The following is an 18,715-nucleotide window of genomic DNA, read 5'->3' on the forward strand; positions in this document are numbered from 1 at the left end:
TCCCAAATAGATATGATGACTGGTGGACCCTTGCAAGCTGTAATCCAAAAAAGTAATTTGTCCAAGCTCTGCACCATAGACAGTGACCCTTCCACAAGTGGAAGTACCTCAGAGGGTGCATCTACACTGTAGAAATAATTCCATTTGATACCACTTTAAGTGCTGTTGCTCCATCCTATGGAACCCTGGGATTTTTAGTTTTACAAGGTCTTTAGTCTTCCCTGCCAAAGAGTGCAGGTGCCTCACAATACATCAAATTCTGTAGGATGGAGCCATGGTAGTAAAAGCGGTGTCAAACTGCATCATTTCTACAGTGTAGATCTGCCCCTTGACTACTTGCTGTCAATGGGAGCTAGTGTCAGTGGGGCGAGGAATCTCTTCTAAGTTTTAAAGGAGCTCTCCAAAGAGCTGAAACATTTGAGGTGTAAGTTCTTATTTGAGGGGGCATGAAAGACCCCCAACTGTCACAGTTTGCTATACAGAAAGAGAGGCACTGTTCAACACAGCACAAATACACCCACGTTCATAAAGAATTTCAGTTTACAAAGAGTGAAAGCAATTGGCTTATTTTAATTTCACCTTCAGAGTGCCAAATGCACAATATAGACGTTTCGCTGCCTAACCATATATACACACACACACACGTATGTGTGTATCAGTGATTGCATTCTGCTTTTAATTTGTTTTGGTATCTTCAGCTCATCTGCTATGACTCAGAGGATGAACCAATAATACCAGCACTACTATATTTTTTAAAAAATACATAGCAGAACACATTTTCCTTCATACACAACTACCTTACAGACTTTTCCTGGCAATATGAGTCCATGGTGAATAATTTGGGGGCAAGGGGGCACAGTTTGGAACAGGTTACAGCAATGCCAACTTGCTTTGATTGGAAGTCTTCCCTTCCACATAGCCACTGAGAGCCCTGGTGGCGCAATGGTTAAATGCCTGTACTGCAGCCACTCACACACAAACTATAAGGTTGCGAGTTCAATACCAGCCAACGGCTCAGGCCCAACTCAGCCTTGCATCCTTCTAAGATTGCTAAAATGAATACCCAGATTATTGGGGGCAATTAGATTACAGTTGTAAACTGCTTAGAGACTGCTTAGTTCAGTATGAAGCGGTATATAAATGAAGCTGGTATTGCTATTGCTATTACTATTGAGGGTGTTGCAGGAGCGAGGAAGGCCACATGCCACTCCCTGGTTCTATTTTGTAGCCCCCCAAGAGTCCACATTATATACTGGTATGGAAAGACTACTGTCTACGCTTTTGCCCTTTGGGGCCCTTAAACTTGACACTGGACTGTTTATAGCTACTGTCTTTCTTGGGGTACATCTACACTGTAGAAGTAATGCACTTTGATACCAATTTAAGTGCTGTAGCTCCATCCTATGGAATCTTGGGATTTGTAGTTTTGCAAGGTCTTTAGCCTTCTCTGCCAAAGAGATCTGCTACCTATCAAAACTACAAATCCTAGGATTCTGTAGCATGGAGCCATGGCACTTAAAGTGTTATCAAACTGCATTATTTCTGCAATGCAGACACAACCTTGGAGGACTAGCCTTAGAAGTGTTCCCTATTACTACTACCACTACCTTTTCTCCTTCCTGCTTAGGTCTCCCATTACCTGTCTACATTTTATTGGGGAAAAGGAGGTGTATAAGTCAGTTCAGTTAAAGAGAATTTTGGGGAAATGTTTTGCTAATTGTTTTAGCTTTGGGCCTGAGTGCAGAGGATGGTGATAGTGAGGGTGAAATTGAGACAGGACTTAAATGGATCTGGCAGACACCTATTTGGAGCACAAGGTTCCTGGGAGGTTTTAAACCGACTCTTGTGTGTGCAATTCTATCCAGATCTACTCTGAAGTAAATCCCATTGAGTCCATTTAACTGGGTATAGAATTTCAGCCTGAAGGAGTTCAGAGTCTCAGATTGGGAGTCTTATTTTAACTCCTGTGACTCACTGTGTTCTTCTTCCCCTCAACATAATACTGAGCTGACAAGATGAAAGCAGGCTGAATGGCATGTCCTCTCAGCCTAGCTGAGGAACAGCCCACTAGATTAAGCGTTGAGCTTGGACTCCTGTTGCCTCATTGCAGTGCCTCCATTTCCTAAAGGGCCTGACTATGAAATGGCCAGATGGCAATAATAGTGGGCTGATCCCCCTGACCCAATTTCTGTAGTATTTCTTTTAAATAAAGCTGTGGCCTGTTTGAAATTCCATTAAGTGATGCTAAACTTCCTTCTGCTTCCTCCCTGAAAAGATTTTCTCGCCAAAAAGACATTGTGATAAACTGATATAGGAAAACCTATAGAGGATTTGAAAATACATCATCAATAGAGATTGGAACGTTTTCTTTAACTCCTAGAATCCCCCAAGCAGCTTAGCCACTGGCTTCAGTTCAGAAAAGTAACTTTTCTAATCTCTAGTGGACAGTGTAGTCCTAATCATGTGTATTTGCAAGGAGGCACACAATTACTTTGATTGGAAATACTTCCAGGTATGTATATGGTGGATCCAGCAGATGTGTAGTTATGCTTGATTACAGATTTTCATATTACCGCCTTCGTGACAAAGAATGGTGAATGCAATGTCCATGTGTCCTCTTTTGGCCAAACTTTTCACTTTATCTCCTCCATGATAAAGAATGGTGGATGTAACATGCATGTGTTTCATATAATCTCCTCCATGACAAAGAATGGTGGGAGCAACATCCATGTGTCCATGTATCTTCTTTTTGGCCAAGCTTTTCACTTATACTGCATTTATACCACTATTGCCTCTCATGCAATAGGTCCTTTTCTACTGCATTTATTCCTGCAGTCATGTGGATTCCAACTCCCAGAATCCTCTGTAGCATGAGCAGTGAGTATGCTGGCTAAAGGCCCTGCATTAACTGGGGAATTTTGACAGTTGTCCACACAAAATTACATTTCCATACTCTGAAGAAGATGAATGAAGAAGCAAATAAACATGAAAACCTCTTTCAAGTTGCAGCTTTATACCGATTTACCTGGACAAAAGTCTCACTGAACCCAGTGACCTAAAGTATGAGGAAACATACAGAGGGTTTTGCAGTGTGTTTTTCAAGCGCCTAGTCTGTTCCAACTTCCAGCTGAGTTCAAAATTATGAAGGAAATCGGCTAACATTCTGCTTCATCTATTTATGTTTTCTTTTCTTTCTTTTTCCCCCCTTCAGAGCGCAACTGTTCATATTTCACACACTTTGTCTCAGGAGAGAGCACAGAAATATTTGAAGTATCAACACAAAGAGGTAAGGAGAAGAATTGATAAGAAGTAATTCTCTTTGTTGTGACCGCATGCATCCATTGTACTAGAGGAACTCAGTTGATAGAATAAAAATCCATTTCAGCAGTCTGGGATATCTCTCCCTTCCAATATCAGGGATCATTTCCAGGTGGCATTTCTAGGGAATAAGAGGGTTCCTGTGCCATATCCTCCAGAGCACTGACTCAAATCTTAGGGAATTGCTGTGCTTTCCTGGATCTTCAAATAGGGATCCAAATCTCAAGCTAAGTGGAGGAGAATGTTGCAGGTGGGGGTTGTATGCAAGGTGGCTTCAAAGCCTGGATGCTCATCTCCTCCCATTTCTAGCTGGCACAAGGGCTCTCTGGCTCAGTGCAAATGTGTTTACACATGCACCAAACATCTATGAGTAGAAAAGGTGAAAGGAGGGAAAGACAGTGGGTGGAGGCATTTAGGCCCATTGTGCCATTTGGAACAAAGCAAGGAGTGGAGAGCCAGTGTTGTGACTCAGTAGTTAATTTGTTGCACAAGCCCAGATTGACAGGAAAACACTCCCTGGGGGCTTGCAATGAGCTTCCCATAAGCAGCATGAGGCCCAGAAAAACTCCTCACATGACATATGCATTGTAGTTAAAGCTACACCGGATATGAGACTTAGTGGAGATGGCAGCAAGGGCTACATCTATTGGACACATTTTGGCACCAGCCTGGCCATCAGCAATGCTCTCTACACAATGTATTGTTTGTCTGTGGGTTGTTTTTTGGGGGGGAGGGTTGTAGCAATAACAATAGATATGTCATAACTTTATACCTCCATTCTAAAAACTGATGGCTGCATTATTATCATCACCCTCATGAATGAATGAAGAAGGCTAAGTTAGACCAAGGACAGAACGGTCATCTAAGTGTTTCTTATTTTATTGGACTAATGAAATCTCTGGAATGAGGATATAGCTGAACTGATTGAACTATGAACCAAAAGTATTTATTTGCACATCTAGCCTTCAACCAGAGGTACATCTACAATGTAGAAATAATGGGTTTTTACTTTAAATGTCATGGCTCCATCCTACAGAATCCTGGGATTTATAGTTTTGTGAGGTAGCAAGACTCTTTGGCAGAGAAGGGCAAAGGCCTTGTAAAACTATAAACCCTGGGTCTCCATAGGGTGGAGCGACAGCATGTAAAGTGATGTCAAACTGTATTATTTCCCCAGTGAGGATGCACCCTAGGTGAGAGTGTTGTAGACCAGATATGTCCATTAAGAAAGCTACTTATTAAGGAAGATAGGAAGATGTCTTAAAAATCAAACCAATGGTCCATTTGGCTCAGTATAACTTACACTGGCAATAGGTGGCCCTTCTTGATTTAAGGCATAAATCTTTCTCATCTCCATCTGCAGACACCAGGGACTGAACCGGGAACATCCTGCATAGTAAGCATGGTGAATAGACTCTTCAGAGCTGCTTTCCTAACTCCATGTACACATATATTGCCAAAAACATTAGGGACTGGTAGCATTCCCACCAATCTACAGACTCCAAGCATCAGATCAGATGTGTAATTGTTCTTTTCAGAAGTGTTGGAAGAGATCAGTGTCACAGGGTACTTGCCAACTGCTGGTCCACAGAGTCCGCCTCCTTCCTATTGTTGCCAGTTCAATTGCCCCCCTCTGAGTAGGTGGGGAGTGAGCAAAGGTTCAAAAAAAGATACCTCCCATTGCCTTCTTCCTCATTCTACTACTGGTGTAGATCAGGGATGGGCAAGGTGCAGGCCATGAACTGCATGCGGTCTTTGAGAGCCCTAAGTGTGGCCTACGGGATCACCTCCAGAAGCCCTGAAAGCTCCCAGATCTTATCCATTTTTTTTTAAATTTACTGATTTATTTGCAGGATTATTTTTTGGCCCCAAAAGAGCCAAAATCTTCCAAAGCCACCTTAAAAAGTAACAGATTGCTCCACTAACCCTCCCAGCCCCTCCAAACCTCCCCAAAACAGGCAAAAATTTAAAAATAAAAAGTCAAATGACAGCTTGAGGTCACATTACATCGGTTTGGGCATCCTGAAATGTGATGCTGTAGCCCACTAGGTAGGAGCAGGTAGGAAAAGTGGTACCTGCCCTGTTTGTCCACCCTGGTATATATAGAACATAGAGAGGCAGAGGTCAACCAATAAGCAAAGATGCCCACTGGGTGACATAACCCTAGAACCCACCCCACCCTTGCTTCCAGACTTGAAATACTGGATCTTGTTCTTCACTACCCAAAAATCTGAAATACACACACTGGAGGGCCCAGCAGCCATCTGAGCCTCTAAGCTTGCAAACGTGAGAGCTAGTCAGGGTTTTAGGACAACTACCTACACCAGGGTCCATTAGTAAGCCATAAGCAGCTGGTGTGGATAATTTTTTCTTCACCACTCCAAAAGCTCATGGTGCTCTGTCACCAGCAGGTAAACAGCAGAATTTGGGGAAATTACCTTTTTGGAATGCAGATCACAGAATCCTCCAACCAGCATGGCCAGTGACTGTGCTGGTTGTGAGATTTAGATATTGTCATTTTAAACAGAAATCATGTTTATCAGGATTGATGGGAGGACTGGGGCTTTAACTTGACTTCCCCCAGATAATGCGTGTATGGGCAAATATTTGCATCTTGTTCCCACTTGATGAATAACAGGTCCTGTAGGCCATATTTCAGAGGAAGGAACTTACAAAACCACCTCTGAAGATTCCTTTTTTAAGAAAATCCTATGAAATTAATGGAATCACCATGAGTAGACAGTCAAGTGGAAGACACACACACACACACACATCACCTGTTCTGCCCATCCATTCAAAGGATTCTGTAGCCACCAATATAGCTCTTCACACCCACAGGCCAGGTTATTTCACCCTTCTCCTATGAGATCATCTGGGAAGCACCATTATGTCATGGATGCAAGGCAGTCTTGTAATTTTTAAAAAGTAGAATCATAGGTTGAAAGTAGTCATTCGGTTCTGATGATGCAGGGAATGCACTAACACAATATTCAGCAGGAGGTGGCCACCCAGCCTCTCTGCTCAGAAGAGGTAAGAGTTTTGCTGCTCTTCAAATAGGAGGGTCGTTGAATTCAAAGGTATACTGTAGCTGTGTTAGTCTGTGGAATCAATATGTAGAGAGATCTTGTTGCACCTTTGAGGAGTGTGTTCGGGTGTTCTATTCTCAGAAGGCAAAAATAATTCACATTTTCCAGAACCACAGAGCCAGCTGAATGGAAGCATCATACCTTGACATGAACTTGCCATTTAATTCAACTTAGGTTGAAATTGCTCAGAGCAAGAGTGCCTATCCAGTCCTTGTAGGGTTTTATTTTCATAAAAGGCAACATTCAGTCTGTAAGAAATTCTTATAAATGCTTGATGTGAAGACAGATAATTGCAGAGAATAAAGATGGGTGTCAATTGTACCATCAAGCAACTTGATCGAGAAGTCATCAGAATACTTGAGGCTGGCTAACTTCAGTTAGAAATTACACATAATAACCCTATATTTCCCATGTAATTATATGACAGCGGTGATGGAAAAAATTCAGTAGAGAATCAGTAGGCAGGATTAGCTGAATCCTTTTGCTGCCAATCAGTTCTCACTTCCAGATATTGCCTACTTGCCATGTTTGTCCTTTTCTTTCCCCTAGCTAGCCTTGGGCACCTTCAAAGGAAAAACTGGTAGGTACCAGAAGAAGAAACATTTGAAAACCTCGCTCTTAAAATAGGGCTATGACTTCCCTAAAATGGTTAAGCACTTTTTTGCCTGACACATAGCCAAAATGCATTACATAAGGCATTCCTTCTACAGAGAAAGTCTAGAAATGAGGCATGTGTAAACAGGACATTTTTAAAGCTAATCATCAAAATGCAAGCTTTGAAATCTGCCTCATAATAATCGCTACCCATCCAAATAACAACCACAACATTTTGGGAATGGATTTTGAGCAATGAGGATTATGGGAAGTTCTTTGTGCTGAATAAGCCCACTGGTCCAGCCAGCCCCTTTGTTGATACTGCTTGGCAGCAGCTGTTCTAATCCTGGGTGGAGATGCCAGGGGTCACACCTGTGGCCTTCTACATGCAAACCTCTGGTTCCACAAGGAGTCAGCAACCCCTCCTGCTTCGTACTGCGGAGTGAGCCAAGAATTGTATTAGGGAGTGTGGGGAGTACAGACTGCACCTGGTGACACCAGACAGAATACCTTACCAAACTACAAACCCCAGAATTCCACAGTATGCAGCCATGACAGTTAAAGTGGTGTCAAAGAGCTTTATTTCTGCAGTGTAGTTACATCCTGCATTGCACTTTCACTCCAGATACACTGTAATGTTCATCACCACCATGTCTGTTAATTAGAGACAAGCAGAATGAGCAAAACGTTAATTGCATCTTGTTTTCTAAGACTTCATGTTCTACAGTTTGTGAAAATAATAATCATTGTTACCCCAAGATTTAGCCCCTGTTTATTCCTCCCTATTTGATATAAAACTAATAAGAATTGCTGTGGATGACCCAAGCATGACCCCTCTGTGGACTCCAGCGGACTAATTGGGCAAATCCAGTTAGAGCTAGCCAGGGTCCAGGAGGGAAGCCACTTTGACAAAACCAGTGGAATTCCCAGCATAATCCATTTATGCCTGGAGAGGGCAAAGGGATTATGGCTAAGGAATGGGACTGGAAGCACAGCCAGACAGGGGGCCTGAGAACCGGTGTGCTAATCCCTTTTGTCTGAGGTATTTGCACCTATCAGCCATTGCATTCAAACCAGTTTTGGACCATTCTTTCCCTGCCTGAAAACCATTCTAAAGTGATTTCATCTTTCCAAGCCTTGGTTTCTGCCTCCAAGACACAATTCAGGTTGTATATACAGCTAGCAAACCAGCCAGTCTTCAGTCTTAGTCTAGTGGCAGGCAGACACTCTGTCAGTTTACTAAACTAAGCCCCTCAATATGCCAGCTAACCTCAGTTCCCCAGTGGCTATTGAGCCTCCTCTGTTCCAGACTTTTCAGCGACTGGACTCCAGATCTACACCAGGCTAGTATTACCCTTAGCAAAGCTTCACATCCATTCGCTTCTCCCACCTTTGATTTCATTAGCTCGTGTGTGTGTGAGCTGTGTGCTTGTAAGTGCATGTTGCTTTAATCCCCTAATAAACTACAATCCCCATTTGGAAACCTGCTTCTGGATTTCTGAAAGATTCGGATTTTGTATAGCTGGGCTGGCAAGATCATCGTTGCCCTGGTCAATCTACATCTATCTTTTGAGCTACATCTCATATTAATTTGAGGGTGTCCTCCCTGGACCCCAGCAATTAGGGTAACATCATGGTAGTAGCTGTCAGCATCAGCAGAGCTTGGAACAAACTAACCAGCTACTTGTGTTTGGTCCATTTCCCAAATAACTAATTCAATATGGGACTTATATTATGAGTGTAAACATATTGAGGGATAACATCATTCCTTTATCAATGTAAATGTTACTTTTAAAGTCAATGTCATGCTTATAGTCATTGAGTGAGTACGTAGCTGCCTCATGCTCTCTTATGGGTTTTGAGACTGATGGGACAAGACTCAGTTTTGTATCACAGGCCAGACGTTTGAAGCATTCAGGGTGTTGTGGGTTGTTGTTGTTGTTTTTTAATCAATCAAGGAAACCACAGCCCTGAGTTTGCAAGACCTGATCAGGGGTATGTTTGACTGGGGCTCTTGCAGATTTCTCATTCATAGGAGGGCGAAGCAGAACGCCACGAAGGAGCAGCTACTAGCCACCCGTTTGAGCACATTTTCCTAGTGCAAAAAGAAGTAGCAGAACTCACAAAATGATGTCCACTCACTGGACTCAGCAGAACCCTATCTGAAGTTCTTAAATGCCACAACAGAACTTTCCATCTTTCCCTGCCAGCATCTCATTGGCTGAGGCCAGCTGGCTTGTGATTGGCTGCCGCTGTTGCTAGGCTAATCCATCTTTTCTCTACAATGGGAAACAGCCTTTTTAGTGGTTGCTCCCATTCTTGTATACTTTTAAAATAATTTTATATTGTTTTAAATGTGATGGTTTTAATTGTTTTTAAAATTGTATTCTCAGGTTTAAACTGATTTCTTTTGTAAGCTGCCCAATTTTTGTAAGCTGCCTTATTTTTAAAAAAATAACTTTCCAAGCTCTGATAGTACTAAAAGTATAAATGCTGATTTTTCTCCACTTCCTATCCAGAAGCCTTCCACTGCATGTTCCAAAACATGTATATATTAAATTATGAAAGCATGAAAGAGTGCCTATCTGCTTTCTTTACATTTATTAGTCACTTGTACACAATTAGACTCATCATCCACTCCTGTTCCACTGTTCTTCACTTGAGAGAAAAGCCTCAAGAGTGCACTGCAAAAAAAAAGGGAGGGCACAGAAACCATCTGAAAAGGATTTTGAAAAGATGTTTGGAAGCATCTCAAATGTATGTCAGCATCCAAGTGATTTCTACTTGTATCAGAGCCAAACTAAATGTGGGAGAGCAGTTTAAACACAAAAACAATTCTGATCAGTAGAGAAGGGTGGAACTCCACTTTCAACAGCCCTTCCTGCTCTCTCCAAATGCTTTCCTCTAAGTCAGTGTTCGCCAAACTTTTTGGGGCTACCGCCCCCTTTCCTCCTAGGTGACAACCCTAACACACACACACGGTGTACTGTTCTACTGCAAATTCAAAACAACCAATCTTGGTTGCTGCTCCCTTTGCACTCAGTCACCTTGGGAGCAGCAACCAAGCAGCTAGCTGAGCAGTGATCAAAAAGCTTCTTGCTGGTGCCAGGCTTGCAGATAGAGCCAGCACAGGTGAGAGTCTTTTTAGTCACTGTTTAACTGGCTGCCCAGTCGCTGCTCCCTTTGCATCCTGTAATCCTGAGAGCAGCAACTGAACAGATGGCTGAGCAGAAACCAAGAAGTCTCACACCTTTGCCAGCCTTGCAGCAAATGCCAGTGTGGACAGGCCAACTGCTCAGTTGCTGCTCCCAGGGTGACCAGGTGCAAGGGAGAAGCTTCTCCCTAGAGAAAAGGGACTCCTAACCCTTCATTGAGGTAGAGAAAGGCACAGGTGGTGAGTATGTAGGGAGTTTACAGAGGCCATATGCTCTGGACTAGAGACTGCTGTGGACCAGGAAAAGGAGAGATTTTAATTACAGGAGCTGCTCCAAGACAAAGGACTGTTTCCAGGAATCAAGCACAGATACTCCTTCCCCAGAGACATGTCTGCCCCACAGTTTCAAATGTCCTCTCCCACAAAAATTGTTTCTTCTGCTACCTCTTCTCTCAGCTTGTCTGATGAAAGAAAGCAGGAGCAGCAGTGCAACTCCAACCTGCGAGCCAACTTCCAGCAAAGCTCACAAAGCTTAACCAGGTCTCAAATTTGAAAGCTCCTTGTTGCCACCACTTCTCCCCCACCACCATATGCTCTAAGTCTTTCTTCCAGTCTGTCCTCAAATGGTGCCACTCTGAGCCACAGAAGCAATGCCCTCACATGAGTTTCCCAATTGCCACTACTAGTGAAAGACACCGGTAAGGTAGAGAACTCACATGGCCAGGCAAAGAGTGGGAGACACCAGCACACAAAATGATTCGCGAGGCTGTGGAGTGGTTTTTGGGGGACCCTGAAAAGAAGTTTTATCCTCACTATGGTCTTAAAGGCTGCTGGTTCCCTTGTCTTTCCTGCACACCAATACTTTGACTTAAGGCCCCCACTGCCACCCCTTTTCCCCTCACGGCCCCCTACTGCCCTCTTTCCACCCCACTGACCCCTGGATTCTTCCACCACTCCCTGGGGGGCATACTGCCCACTTTGGGAATGACTGTTCTAAGCCAAGGCCATCACTAGTACCAAAGTTCACTGAGGAGTAAAACCTTGAAGAAAGAGGCCAGGGGAATAAAATCCAGAAAAAAGGACATGTTCTGCATTCAAATACTGGGTCGCTTTCCTGACAGTCCCTAATATCCTACACATTTTATGCATGCAATAGATTTTAGAAGGAGCCAGCAGGGTATAGTGGCCTGCTAAGCCATTGAAACTCACTGTCTGTCCCACCTTGGGCACATCACACTCTCTCACCTCTGAATAAATCATACCAAGGAAAATCTGTGATAGGGTTGCCACAAACTGGAGTTGTCTTGATGGCACATAACAATTGATTTTAGTGCTCTGTTTCATAAAGTATGGTCATGCTTGGAAAATATAGGGCTACCCTAAAGCAATGACACTGAATCATTCAAAGTAATTAAGATTAAATAGTAAGAGATTATTAAACCAATTTGCTTACTTGCTTTAACTCATTATTTGTTTACCCATTTTAAAATTATTATTATTTATTTGTTTGTTTCATTTATATGCCAACTTTTCCCCAGAGTGAGACCTAAGGTGGCTCACAAAAGAAATCAAAGCCCAGCAATACAAATTAAAAAAACAATTAAAGGGATTAATTTACAACAGTATAAAATTATTTTTAAAATATTACAAAAGTTAAAAATAAATAAATAACACACACCCCAATAGAAAGCCTCCCAGTTTACACAAAAGCCTGCTTTTAAAAACTGGCTTAAACAAAAAGGTGTTTGCCTGCCAGTGAAAGCAGAGGGAGGAGGCCAGTTTTCCTTCTTGCAGAAGGGAATTCCAGAGGTTAGGAGCAGACGCTACAGCATCCAAATCAAAGCAGATCCAAGCAACTTTGTCTGCAAAAGGCCCTGAAATTCTTCACAGTGGACTGTTGAGTTGTCTTTGTTTCCTTCTTGTGGACCAGTGTATAAAAAGGCCCCTGACCGCTCTGCTGGATGACACTGTGCATATGAAATGGTGGCCGAGAAGTGTAATTTCTTCACTGCCACAATTGCCATTCCATAGACTTTCCAATGAGCTCTAGCTTGTATTCACTCTGGATCTTCTGCCCTTGTTGCTGTAGTCTCTTCACTGCCAGTTCCCCAGTGAACCAAGGGGCTCACATGTCTCCACTGCATGGGGTGGGACACTGGTGGAATTGTGTCCACTACCCTATTTTCCTATTCCAGACATCAGCCAAGGCTTTGACAGGATCACCTGCCAAGGCAACAGAGCACTGTCCAAGGGCTCTCAGGAATGGATCTGGATCCATAAGCCTCCTGGGGTGGACCAACTTAACTGGCCCTTCATCCATGCAGAAGCTCTGAGTCTCAATGAGCCTAAACCTCACTAGGAAGTGATCAGTCCATGACAACAGAACTATAGAAAGTTCTTCCATGCCCAGATCACCATCATCCCACCCAGCATAGAAAGCAGGTCCAGAGTGTGCCCTGCAGTATGCATGGCAATTATTTATCTTTGTAATAGATGCCCCCAAACCCCACATTAAACTACAAGTAATGAATTAAAATAGCATAATCAGCAATAGTGTCATTGTATCAAAATGATGAATTATGAATTAAAAGTGATGAAATATAAAATCATTCATGAATTCTGTAAACAAATTAGGATTTATTAATGAATTTTAAACAAATTTTCTAGAATTCAGTAAGGGACCTGTGTCTTCATAAGAGGACTTATGAAGGAAAAAAGAATCCTATTCAGTTCAGGAACAGGTGAAAACAGGCAAATGCAAGGAGAGGGGGTTAATATAATCCCTGTAGAGTTTGGTGTTGTTGTTGGACATTGCAGGGGCAACAAATGTTTGATCGTCAAACTGATGGAATCCTGTACTGAAGATAATGGATCTCCCAAATTCCCAGTGTTTGTATATAGGTTTGGAATCAAGCAGTTACACAATGTGGAGAGGTTCTGATCATGGTTCTGAAATCCCCCCGGTTTCATTTTCTAGAAGCACTAAAAAAAAATACAATATGTAGTACCAGGCAACTTGGTTCGCTTGTCTTACACAGCTCAACAAGGGTTATTTCATACTGGGGAAGCTCCAGCAGTTTGTGTTGTCTCCTAGATTATTTTCAGTTGGTCTTTAAATCAGATAAGGTGTTGTATCATTTTAAGTGTTTTAATTTTTTTTAATCTTTTTAACTGTATTTTTATTCTTTTAATAAGTAATATATTTTAATATTGTAACAATTTAATTCTGTTTACATGTATTACTTTTACAATATTGTACAGTATTGTTTTTTAATATTGTGAAACCACTCTGAGTCCCAGTTCTGGGAAAAGAGCGGGATACAAATAATATAATAACAATAATAATAACAACAGATCAGCTCCTCCTCATTGTTTGATCACCAAACCGAGGTGTAATCTGCACTGCAGAAATAATGCAGTTTGACATCACTTTATCTACCATGTCTCAGTGCTGTGGAATTCTGGGATTTGGAGCTTGTGACATATTTAGCCTTCTCTGTCAGAGAGTTCTGATGCCACAACAAACTAGAAATCCCAGGACTCCATAGCACTGAGCCTTGGCAGTTCAAGCAATGTCAAACTGGATTATTTCTGCAGTGCAGATGCAGCCCAAGATTTAATCCCTCCACAAATCCTTTCTTTCTTGTCATAGACACTTTGGACAAGCAAAGCCTTGGACTATCCAATATGGCCTTCTCTTTGTGAACTATCCATTTGTCATACTAGGAGGGGGTAGTCCTTTTGATCTGTTATTTTAAGTGAAGGCTGCAGCCTCAGCATACCTGAAACAATTGTTTGCAAGAAGTCACCTCTCTCCTCCACTGTGTTTTGTTTTTTCCAGAATACAGCATTTCTGCAGCTGCCATTGCCATCTTCAGTGTTGTTTTTTCCATTATTGGAACAATTTGTGTCCTCTTATCCTTCAGGAAAAAGATGGATTATATCCTGAAGCCAGCTTCCATGTTTTATACTTTTTCAGGTAGGACATCCCATGTGGTTATAGCGATATTAATTTCATGGTATGAATCAAATTTAGGAATGGATGAAACTGAAGACCAAATTAGTGAAGAGGGAAACATGACAAGTTCGCCAAACAAGAAAACAGTTCTTGTTCACTTCTGTAAGAGGAGTCATTCACAGATGCTTTGTTACTCATAACTATGAGAGCAAGCAAGAGCAAGCACAAATATTGGGCTCCAGTTGTAAAGCCGCCTTGTCATCCTGTGTAGGCTCCGTGGGTTTCAGCATGGGTCGCCTTCACAAGATGGGCAGCCATCGCTCATTTGGGTCTCTGGAAGCTGGTAGCCAAAGACAGGAAAAGTTACTTTGCAGATATACATCCATGAGATTGTGTGTTTCCCCCCATGCAGAGAAGTTAGATGGGTGATACTATAAACATTTATCACTTACTTGTGTGGACAGAAAGGAAGAAGGAAATAGTATAGGGAAATGCAAAGAGGGAGGGCATGCACATTCCTTCTCTCTCTTATAACTTCCCAGCAATGCAAGGCAATTGGAAAGAATCACAATCATAAACCAATAAGCTCTCGGGTAATGACTCTGATGTATGTTTTCATTCAGCTGTATGATCTTTTTGATTTCCACCCACCCTCCCCTTTCAGGCTTGTGTATTATCGTATCTGTGGAAGTCATGAGGCAATCTGTCAAGAAGATGGTGGACAGCGATGATACTGCCTGGATTGAGTACTACTACTCGTGGTCTTTTGCCTGTGCCTGTACTTCTTTTGTCCTGCTCTTCATCTGCGGAGTTGCTCTCCTCCTCATCTCCTTGCCTCGCATGCCCCAGAACCCATGGGAGTCTTGTATGGATGCTGAGCCAGAGCATTAAGCCACTCCACCACTTAAGTAACATTATATTCCCCTTGATTGCCAGAAGGTCAGCTATATATAGATATTTTAACAGACCTCTGGAATCAGTGTATGGTTCCTTAAGCATTTTTGGGTAACACCTGCTTATAGAATCAAAGGGGAGTTTAATGCAAAGCAATTTTTTTTTTTTGGGGGGGGGAGTGTTACGATTGCCAGCTTTAACAACTTTTATAAATAACTGTGGTCTGTAGCACCACCAGTTTGCAATACCATCCTCTTAATATAGTTGAGGAAAGGGTAGTGTTCATCCAGTTGAACTGTATGCCATCCAAGAGAAAGATCCATGTTGTCCAAGTAGGACACCCACCTACTATTAGCAAAGTATGTAGGTATGTGAAAGTGAGACGTCTAGTCACCACGTAAGCCATTGATTCCGTGTGTGTCATTGGAGGGAAACTGGATGAGTGAACAAGTGTAAATAACGCTACTACCACTTTGTGGAACATGTGATGTTATTAAGTGCATCAATAACAATAATTTTAAAATGAGTTTTGCATAACAGTGAAATGGAAAAGTCTTCTGAAACATACTGCAACATATTGCTGTTTTGTGACAGCCTTTATAGTGTTCTTGTGTCAACTGGTAACTCATTAAGATATCACAGCATGGGGAAACACTGAAGATGGTGAAATCATGCTTACAAAGTCAGCAACTGATCAGTATCCCATTCATTTTTAGCATAGTGTCAGTGCATGCCAGTTTAATTATGCTGGATCCCACACTTGCAAAGTGGGCACCACAGACATGAGCTTCTCCTATTGTGCAACTTTTGTTCAGCTCCCCACGCTCCGAGTCAAAGGGAGGCAGGGGATTATGTGTGTGTGTTATTGCAAAATGGTTCGCCACACTAAGGACGGCACTTAGGCATCACCTAGAAAAGTGAGTAACTCACATAAGGTTGCCAAAGGGCTCAAGCTCGACTCAGGCTTGCATCCTTCTGAGGTCTCTAAAATGAGTACCCAGAATGTTAGGGGCAGTTAGCTTACACTTTGTAAACCGCTTAGACACTGTTAGTTCAGTATGAAGTGGTACATAAATGAAGCTATTTTTTGTTTTGTTTTGAATCAACTATATTTATGCTAGAGTTGCATACTCACAAGATTCTAGCCACTGATCTTGTTGAAATGCTGTGGCCTCCTCAAGGCCTCATCCTTCTAATGGTATTGCTTATAGCAACAATGAGGAAGACATGTGCCTCCAAATCTTGTTGGACTGCAGTTCCCATTATCCCTCATGATTGGTTGTTGAGGTTAGGGATGGTGTGCATTGCACTGCCCATAAGTCTATTAGTTCCATATCCTTACATTTACAGATTAGAAGCAACTATGTTTCACTAAGAAAGGGATGATATTAGTTCAGGATTTTTTCCCCCTATTTTTTAAATTAAAGTAATTGTACATCACTTCTCAACCTGCCAGAGCCCCCAAATCGTTGTAAGACGAAAAAGAAATGTGCTGTTTTAGGACTTAATACCATTTGTGGCATAGTTTTTTAAAAGTGTGTAGAGGAGGCAAGGTGTCACTTCAGTCTGCTTGGGTATAGGATCTTGGAACTAGGACTTGCAAACAGCATTGGGCTTCAAACTAGATGGAAGAAGGGACTACATATCTCCAAGGTTTCCTGAAGCCAGAGGTTCCACAAGCCATTTTGAGCATGTACAACAGGGGTAGACTGTTTAGGGGATGGAAGCCATTTTTCTATGCTACACTCTCCTGGTGGGCCACACACATTTCTGGCAGCCATTTTGGCCAATTATCAACCAATTTATTCAATCACTTTGGTGTTTGAGGGAGGTTTCGGGGGGGGGGGGCGGTTGTAGGGTTTGGGGAAGAAAACCATAGCAATTTAGGCACATTTTGGGTGTTTTTTTGGGCAAAGAAGATCACCCCAAAATTGCTCCCATTAAAAAATTAGTCTGGGGGCTTTGGGAAGCTTCTGGAGGGCTTCAGAGGCTGCATTCAAGGATTCCAAGGGCTGCCCACTGCCCACTCCGATGTACAAGTGGGCACAAGAGTATTCAGAGTATTCTCAAAATACAAAACTATGGTGGGTGGTTTTGTGTCTAGTTGTGGGTGGAGTAAATAATGTGATGCTTCTAGCTCTCTGGATCCAGTTTGCAGTACAGTATAAGACACAGTAATGAGGTAGCAATTAAACAAACAACATTATTGTAATATAATGTACTATCTGAACATAATTTAACAGTGGAGTACTGTACCTTGAAAAGTCTGTTGTTAATCTTTATCAGCTCAGCGTTTGAAACAGCTTGTGATCTCCACTAATTGGCTGTATTGTGCCTCTACCCAAAAACACAATGCAGCACATATTAATTGCACAATGCTACAATTGCACAAGAGGCTCAAGGCTTCCTTCTTGAGACAATGCCATATTAATTTGTAGAAGTTCTTATCAGATTGTGGAAGCTTGCCTGCCCAGTAAAGTTTTTAAAGGTTATCCGTTGGTGAAAGACCCAATTTATAGGCAAAGGAAGAGTAGGTCATAGAAAAAGTCTGTGTCCAGCAGTAGCCAGCTTGATACACAGAAAATCCAAACTGGAGCCATAAAACCTAAGACAACTACCTACAACTAATTACAAAACTGGCCGGTATTTTGAGTTCTGGGAATATTAAGAATGGCTCTTTATCTCTGTTTCAGCTTTGCAGTTTCCTCTGTATTTACCAAGAGTTTCACTTTGTACTACCAAATTTTGGCTTTTATCACAAAGAACTTTTTTTGTTTCTTTAGTTGACCTGCCATACTAAGAACTGCAGGGTCCTTGACAGAAACTGACACCTTAACAGCAGTGCCTATGGGAAAAGCATTCTGCAGTGCCACCTCAGACACTTCTAGTACTACACTACTAGTTACCCATTATTATGGCTTACCTTTGAGAATTCTGTTGAACACATCAAGGAATGATCAGCTTGCATCCCAGGTTGGAATCTTCTTAGTGGTTTACATTAGTGTAAATGGGAGATATGCCTACATAAGGACTTATTCAGATGTTGCACAAGTTGGTTCACAGTATCTCTTTGCAAATCCTTTCTCCTCATGTACAATAACACTCAGCCACTGCCTGGGTGAAGATGTTTCCTCAACCCCAATGGCCACCGATTGGCTACAGCATACACTCCAACTGCCCCAATTTGACTGGAACAGTCCCTTTTAATCCTCTGTTTCCCCACTTTTCAAGATGATTTTGAAATGTCCTATTTTCTCTCTCCTCCCACTTTCTCCCTTTGTCCTTAGCTTAGTTCCATTGCTGCAAATTGAGTTCAAAATGCAAATGTAGTTTTCAGTCAACTCATCACGGGAAAGAGAGGGTGGGATCTAGCCTTCCCAGTAGACTCAGGCAAAAGGAAACTGCTGAAACCTCTCTTAGCATGCATGTTCTTCCTCATTAATAACATTTGCCATCTTAACTACATTCTGATGCTGTTTGGCCACATGTACCAATTTTCATCTGTGAAATCCTGGAAGGTATGCTCAGGCACCCTGCTCTCCTAGCATAAGTATACTGGCAGGCTTGCACATGCTGGCCGCATCAGATGGGATTTGGGCCCTACCTCACCCCTATACTTTTCCATTATCCTCAAGGATGTTACAGGAAATATGTGTTGTTAGACAAATCAGTACACACATGGGTCCATTTTATTTATTTCGTCTGATGTAT

The 18,715-nt window shown here is 42.2% G+C and overlaps 1 protein-coding gene across 1 annotated transcript in view; it reads left to right on the forward strand.

Moving 5' to 3' along the window:
* The window catches only part of CACNG1 (calcium voltage-gated channel auxiliary subunit gamma 1), a 36,343-nt gene extending 19,506 nt beyond the window's left edge, over positions 1-16,837 (forward strand). Inside the window, exons 2-4 of the mRNA XM_089508159.1 lie at positions 3,212-3,286; positions 13,994-14,131; positions 14,775-16,837. Coding sequence (XP_089364285.1) covers positions 3,212-3,286; positions 13,994-14,131; positions 14,775-15,001 — 440 coding nt within the window. The 3' untranslated portion in view covers positions 15,002-16,837. The remainder of the gene's footprint in view (positions 1-3,211; positions 3,287-13,993; positions 14,132-14,774) is intronic.
* Positions 16,838-18,715: the final 1,878 nt, after the last annotated feature.

Source organism: Sceloporus occidentalis, unplaced genomic scaffold (genome assembly GCF_023333645.1).
Source record: "Sceloporus occidentalis isolate IW3139 unplaced genomic scaffold, rSceOcc1.0.p SCAF_1, whole genome shotgun sequence".
Lineage (NCBI taxonomy): Eukaryota > Metazoa > Chordata > Lepidosauria > Squamata > Phrynosomatidae > Sceloporus > Sceloporus occidentalis.